This window comes from Littorina saxatilis, linkage group LG8 (assembly GCF_037325665.1).
Source record: "Littorina saxatilis isolate snail1 linkage group LG8, US_GU_Lsax_2.0, whole genome shotgun sequence".
Lineage (NCBI taxonomy): Eukaryota > Metazoa > Mollusca > Gastropoda > Littorinimorpha > Littorinidae > Littorina > Littorina saxatilis.
The window spans coordinates 2281505-2289004 of NC_090252.1; the positions used below are offsets into that span (position 1 = coordinate 2281505).

Here is a 7500-nt window from a genome sequence, read left to right on the forward strand (position 1 = left end):
GTGAGTGTTTAAATGAAAGGGTGTTTGTACTGTGTGTAAAAGCCTGACAATATCTGTGATGGTTTACGGGAGGCTTACTGTGCCTTTAAGCAGCCGATAAACACTGAAAACAAAAATTGGGATGCTTGAACACACCAAGACTTTTATCAAATTAGCCCCATTCAAAGAAATAATCAACTTTTTATATGTATTTACGATTACAATATTATGTCAATAAGTTATCTACACATATCTGTTTTCTTAAAAGCATGTTGCACGCTGGAGGCAAAGCCTAAAAGTATTGAAAATGTTACATGTTGCCTTACGGAACAAAATTATTGTTTAAGGACAATTTGTTGATATAATGACTGACTGCAGTACAAACATAAGCTCTGACTCCCCTTCTCCCCCATGTGCGTACTTTGCGAATTATTAATTGGTACATATAAGTGCCTACACATGTTTTAGTTGTATGGACTCACTTACCAGCATAGTGATGCTTAACTCTTGGATAAGGGAATCTCTTTCGCGTTTGGGAGCAGTATTGCTCATTCCCACGTATCTGTTGTTTGCATCGGCAATGACCTGCTGGAGATTCCCAGGCATCTTTTTAACTTCCTCGTGCAGTTTCTTTTTTTTCTCTTCTGAAAGAATAAACCACGCAATATTGATTGGAAAAAAAAGTTCATTAAAAACACATATTTTATTACCCAAGGTCGTAAAATCATCTCGATGTTAAGGTTAAAAAAGCATTAGAATAAAAATTTTAAAAACCAAGAACGGTATATGTGACCCTCCACCACGGAATGAGTCGCATGTCACCTTTGCATGATTTTCATATTTTTACATTTTCCTAAAGAGTTTTTTATGCTCTACTCAGTGGTGAAACCCGTTTTAAAAAAGAGTGAAAACTGTTCGAGTTATAAGCCTGTGACTAAGGTGACCCTCACACCGTTACCAGACACCCCCCGGACTTATATTAAGCCTAGCGCAGAACCGTGAGAGGTGACATGCGACTCATTCCGTGGTGGAGGGTCACATATTATTGAAACGTTTAATTTATGACAAAACAAAACGTGACATTCTCTTATCGTCGACCCAGCGGTCTTTTAAGTGGACGGACAGACTGACACTTATATATACAGAAAATAAACTTATCTGACAAATTGTGCAGAAACTCACTCAGAAGACACAATTATCTCGAGCTTTCACAAGAAAGGGAGCTAACTCATGTCATATGAACCAAATTTGAAGGTGCCGTGACGACCAACTTGTGAATTTTTCTGTGATTAACCGTTCCTCAAGGCCCCCAAAAAGAAGACAGTTAGGACATGAGGTTTATCATTTGAGGATCAAGGTTCTAGAAATTTCAAGGGGGGGGGGTAACTCATGTCATATTTACCAAATATGTACGATAGTTTTCTGGTGTTTTGCATGCTAACATTGTCTCACGACCTTTCGTTCATGAACGAGCAGCTTCAGGACAAGAAACCTGTGGATTATTCAGGAACCTCAAGGGAGATAACTTTTGCTAGCATGACCAAAATGTCAAATCTTGTGTGATTACCGCACACAACTGCACTGCCAAAATTAAGTGAGGACATAAAGTTTATCATAAACAGATTATATTATAGCTTTTGAAATCTCCGAGGGAGATACAATCATACCATACAAACAATGACAATCCAGCCCCCCCCCCCCCCCCCCCCCCCTCACACGTTTGTTTTGGAGCTTTCCTTTCATTTTGTGTTCGTTTTACGCGTCATTCTTGAACGAATTTACTAAAGTCTTTTGTGATGGTTATATTGGAACAACTTGTTTAGCGCTCTACCAGCACCCCGGTTTCTGATAATTACTCGGGGGGGGGGGGGGGGGGGGGTCGTGTTTAGAACTCTTTGTCTTGACCTCCAACAGTATGACATGCATTGTCAGAGTACCTCACTTCATTATAAATGTATACATCTTATATTAGCTTGATATTCACACAAGTCTTGTGATGGAAAAAGAGCTTACCCATGGTCCGGCCACTCAGACCGTCAAGCCCGTTGAATACCACGATGAGGAAATTTGTCATCTCTGGTGAGAACAGCTCTTTCAGTTTTGTGTAGGCTTCAAACTCTTCCTAGATACAACAGTACAAAACAATACCTGCTATAGTCAAAGTTTAAAGGTGGTTGTCTACATTTTTGCTTTTTTTCAATAATCTTATGGTTAGATTTCGCTAAAAAGTTATGTCAGATGATGAATGAACCATGGGGAAAAAAAGTTATAGAAAAATAAATATATGTAAAAAAAGATTTTATTTGTGGGTAGCGTGACTCACGCTTCCAATATTTTGTTTTCTGTTTGCTGAGAACATGTGCTTTGCCTAAAAATACGGACCAATCAAATTCATGTCACTATGCTTATAGCCACGCCCAAACACGTGCAGCAACAGTTTGACACTGGAGCGCTGTCCACGCTTTTTTTTAAACGCACGAAATGCACGGGATTTGAGAGGAGTTTTGCGCTTGGCATTTTCCAAATAAGGATATCCTACTATGAGTACTACGCTGGAATACTACAATGAATTTTCAAACGGCTACACTGGCTTCGTCTTTCCTGATCGAAAGGGGGTGTATTGTTGATATTTGTAGATAATAGTCTCTGCATTTTAATGGTCAAATGGCGATTTCGGTATAAAAATGTAGACAAGGACCTTTAAGTTTGTAAACTTTTCAGTGACATAACACTGAAAATATAGGAAGAAACAAAAAAAAAGAAGGCTTTCACGTCCTCCAAAAGCATATTTGCTTTTGAAACCCAGTCAGTACATAGCTGACTGATTTGTCGAGGACCAGAAAGGGGCTTTTAATTGTCTCCCTTGTTATGTGTGTCTGTCTGTGGTAAGCATATCTATAATCTGCTGTTCACATTTTTTATATACACATTCTTCAAGGAATTGACTTCTCACGTCTTTTCATCCACGAGCTTTTATTTTTATTTTGTTTTAACAAAATGAGGCGGTACTGCGCTTTCTGCATTTTCAAAACTACTCTTTTTCAAAGTTAGAGAGAGAGAGAGAGAGAGAGAGAGAGAGAGAGAGAGAGAGAGAGAGAGAGAGAGAGAGAGAGAGAAACATTGAAACATTGAAACATTGAACTTTATTACAGGAAAGATAGCATTAGGTCCGTGGGACCTTTCTTACAGCTAGAGAGAGAGAGAGAGAGAGAGAGAGAGAGAGAGAGAGAGAGAGAGAGAGAGAGAGAGAGAGAGAGAGAGAGAGAGAGAGAGAGAGAGAGAGAGAGAGAGAGAGGGGAGAGATAGATAGAGTATTACCTTCGTAAATCGTCGGTCACATCTAAGAACCAAGAGTAGAACATGAGGACCCGGAGCAGCCATCGCAACACTTTTGCCCAGTTCTCGAAAGATAACATGTTCTGGGGCATCCGTGTCACATAAACCTGGTGTGTCCACAACCTAGAAACAGAGAAAAGGGGATAACATCAGTATTTAAGTGACGATGATATGATGAAATCAACCATGTTTTCACAGTATTTTAAATCTGAATTCTAACGAAGACGGACTGCAGACATGTCGGGTGTGGGCAGCCAGGACACTCCAAAAAAGGCACTGAGACGCAAGCAAGAGTACGCTGCCCTACGACGTCAATATGCTCACGACGAGGGTCACCATGGGGGGGGGGGGGGGGGGGGGGTCTGTGCACGTTGAGGCCAAAAGTGCCATGCACGGTGATCCTCGGTGCACGTTACGAAAAAGCTCCATGCACGGTGCACGCCGGACCTCTGTGCACGGTGCACGCTACGAGAATTTCCCCATGCCCATGCACGTTACGTCCAAAAAGCCCATTCCCGGTGCACGTGGTAAAGTGCCGCAGCACACTGAAGACAGCCAAATCTTGTCTGTGTAGAGACAATTTGTAAACTTTGTTAAATATTGTTTTACTGTCGAGTACGCGTAAAGTAATGTAAACATGACATTGTAGTAGATTTTGGAATTTATTACGAGAAAACAGAATGCACATAACTACTCTCAAAACACACACTCGAAAAGTGCTTGGAACTAGTTTCGCATAAAGGAAGTGTTAATGTAAGAAACCGCTAGAATTATTCTTATACTTTTAAGATCATTTCTCGAGCACAGAATACAGAATATTTCTAGTAATTCTTCTGATGACATCTTTTCACCGAAAAATAAGTAATTCTAACCTGAGGGACCAACTCTCGCGCCAACATTGAATGACACCTACATATCAATTTAATGGCGATTGAGCACGCGTAAACCACGAACCAGTGCTCGTGGTTTATTCAACCCCCGAGATATCGGGGCCCCGTGTGACCCACTTTATTCATAGTTAACCTATTGAGTTGTTTGCGGTTCACAAAGTGACACTAGATATGTTATTGCGCAACTTTGAACCTACAACAATACAACAAATTACTGATGTGACACAAACCGAGATGCGGTTGACATCAAAGAAACTAGCGATTTGCAGAAACACCGTCTGCTTGGGCGATGGTAAGATGAAGCTCATGGGATGTGACAGTAACCCTGTCGAGGCAGTAATTTTTATGCGCTAAATACTCAATCTAGAAGTCACAGCAACAAACAGTATACAAGTTGCATGGTTTTCAGTTGCTTACTTCCCCGGCATCAAATGAAAAGAGCTGCATCACATACGCATCAGTCAACTCATTCACCCACCTCGCTTGACCTACATCCAGTCTCCCTACTTTCAAAAATTCAAATTGTACTGAAATGTTTTTAAAGACAGAAGAATTCATTCATGTTTTAACAATATTTGTCAAAGTTGTCTCTAGATTTTAAAAGTTAGGTATAGCGCCATAACGATGCTTTCGACTGATACCCGTACGTCTACACGAAATACATTCTTTAGAATGCTTGCTCTTTATAGAGAGCACCTATGGTGTTCTCTAGCTCTAAGTGTTCAAACCAAAGGGAGTTTGAACTTTGTGCAAAAAGCCTGGCAGTGTCTGTGATCAGAAACTGATGGTTTAGGAGAGTCGGAGTGGGCCTTCAATTTGAGATGTAATGCGTCTTCTATTTTCTGAACTCGTTTTCTCAGCTTGGTAGTTTTGCCACACTGTGTTTATGTTGAATTTTTTTTTTTTTTGGTACAAAAAGATGACGCAGTCTTGAAAGTTTTCGTGATGTATTTTGGACCTTCCTCTCAAATGCCACAGTAGAATTTGTCGCGTCGATTTCGGTTGTACTTATTTGACTTTGAAACGTCAAAAATTTCACAAACGAGAGGACATGCGGTTACCTTGAGTTTCCTCTCGAAACTCTTGGTCACTTTCTCGGAAGAAATCTCAAAATGTGACAGAATATTTACGGGACGTCATTATGACCTTGTTTTGTTGTTGTTGCTGAGTTTGGTGTTTGATCAAGAGAGGATCAAAAAGACACCTGTAGTTTTTTCTCGTATGTTTCTAATGCAAAATCTGTCTGAAAAACTATGTGCTAAAAATAAATTCTTCTGTCAACATTTTGTTTTATCTTTTATTGACAAATCACTGCAAATACAACTCCTATACATGTACTAGTTACCCAGTTATGGGCGTTTACGAATTTTTCAGCACAGTGCCGACAGAATCCTTGTCAGCAAACTTACTTTGTGTGACTTATGATATACATTACCACAAACATTCTTGATGAGAAAGTTTACCTCGAAAAATGTCCCACTGCGCCTTCCATAATGCCATTTGCATTTGACTGTCTGCGATGCCATTCCTCCTGCTACGTCGAAAACATTGGTGTCCAGAAGACTGTTGGACAGGGAGCTCTTTCCGCAACCCGTCTTCCCAACGACAAGAACACGAACAGCTTCACAAGAAAGGAAGGTAACATTATTCAAACAAAACCAACAAGACACATATTCATTGTCCCATTTACATACTCTCAAATCATATACTTGTCATAGTATTCACGTATTATTATAGCCAAAGTATTGATGAAAAACTGTTCCAACAAACGTTTCTTCCATCCAGTTAAGAGCAGAGAGGCACGACATTTCAGATTCGTTTTTACAAGGCATAAGGACACCCCATACAAACGTGACTCTTGAGGGCTTTGATAACAAAACAGTTGCTACTTTGTCGGTACACACAGAGTCAATTGCATGTCGTATGCACGTCACAGTTGACGTTTTGGGGTCTTTGGAAAAACAATCTGTCTTCGGGAAACATTCATCTCTAAGGAGAATACAGATAGTTTTGAAATATTAACAAATCCCAATACTAAATAATAGAAAATGTCTATCATATGTATACAAATATTTAATATCCTGGTTGATATCACATGCACAAAATAAATGATGAACAAAGAGAACAAAGTTTAACAACAAAAATGACCCCAAAAAGTCCCGTTTTGACTGCTCATGCCATCGACACCTGCATTAGTAGGAATAGCATAGCATTCGAAATACGCAAGCTATCTAAACAAAACAACCTGTTTGGGGTAGGTAATGGGTTTGGTTTTCTTCTCGCATGTAAAAGTTGCACAGTTTTGCCTATTGTTATTTGTTGTCGATATTTAATTGGGCCCTTCCGTTTTTGTCCAGTCGATTTTGAGGGTACCCTTATTTGAGCGGCGGTCACGTGATCCCTGTAAACGAAATCTTTAATCCGAAAGATGATCCAAATAGTCAAGTACACGGCCTTAACTTGCATATAAAATGTGAATGAAATGACAGGGGAATAAATGCTTTAATTTGGGTGCAAAATGTGTTGCAATAATGTTTTGGTGCAGTTGATAATAAACCGACCATAGGGTGTCGTCGTCCCGAACTGAATCCTTTGTATGTCATTAAAAATATTGAATTCTGGGTAGGGAAATCCTTTTGAGAAATGACATCAGAGCCTTTTGGCGATTGGTCAATGCATTTCGGAGCCGGACTACAACATAATGTTCATCTAAATACACAATAGTTTAGGACCTTAAATTTTGTTTACAAGAGTATAATTGATTCAGATAAGTACTTTGCTGTCTGTCTAAAAGAAACATTTGTAATGTTAACAGAATCGGTTGCCAGTCTATTAATCATGTATTAATTCATAGTTCTCGGAGTACAAAAGAAAGTGTTTATTGATATGTTTTTCAAGAGGTTTCGAAAGAAAAGAGAGAGAGAGAGAGAGAGAGAGAGAGAGAGAGAGAGAGAGAGAGAGAGAGAGAGAGGGAGGGGGGGGGGGAGAGATTGACTTACAATTGGAAATGACAAGAGAGACTTACCGGGATCTTCTTCTGCCATGCTGATGTTATCTGAGAAATAATAAGGGAACCAAATAATAGAAACATGGAAATGCATTATATGCTTAGAACATCCTATGAAAGGTTCTCTAGGCAGTAATGACGTACTTAACTTTTGTCGTGCATCCTGGGTCGTGGACGACCCAGAGCCTCACAAAAGTGTCTGTAAATCTCTGAAACTATTGGGAGTTTTTGATTGAGACTTCATGTAATCCTCAAACACCTTAGGACCCTATCACCGACCACTTTCTG

General features: G+C 39.7%; 1 protein-coding gene across 1 annotated transcript in view; it reads right to left on the bottom strand.

Annotated features, from left to right (window-relative positions):
- Positions 1 to 7500, bottom strand: part of LOC138972518 (GTPase IMAP family member 4-like) — a 12604-nt gene that overhangs the window by 4032 nt on the left and 1072 nt on the right. The window contains exons 2-6 of the mRNA XM_070345162.1: positions 7231 to 7260; positions 5669 to 5826; positions 3298 to 3438; positions 1993 to 2101; positions 466 to 623 (exon numbers count right to left, since the gene is read on the bottom strand). Coding sequence (XP_070201263.1) covers positions 466 to 623; positions 1993 to 2101; positions 3298 to 3438; positions 5669 to 5826; positions 7231 to 7249 — 585 coding nt within the window. The 5' untranslated portion in view covers positions 7250 to 7260. The remainder of the gene's footprint in view (positions 1 to 465; positions 624 to 1992; positions 2102 to 3297; positions 3439 to 5668; positions 5827 to 7230; positions 7261 to 7500) is intronic.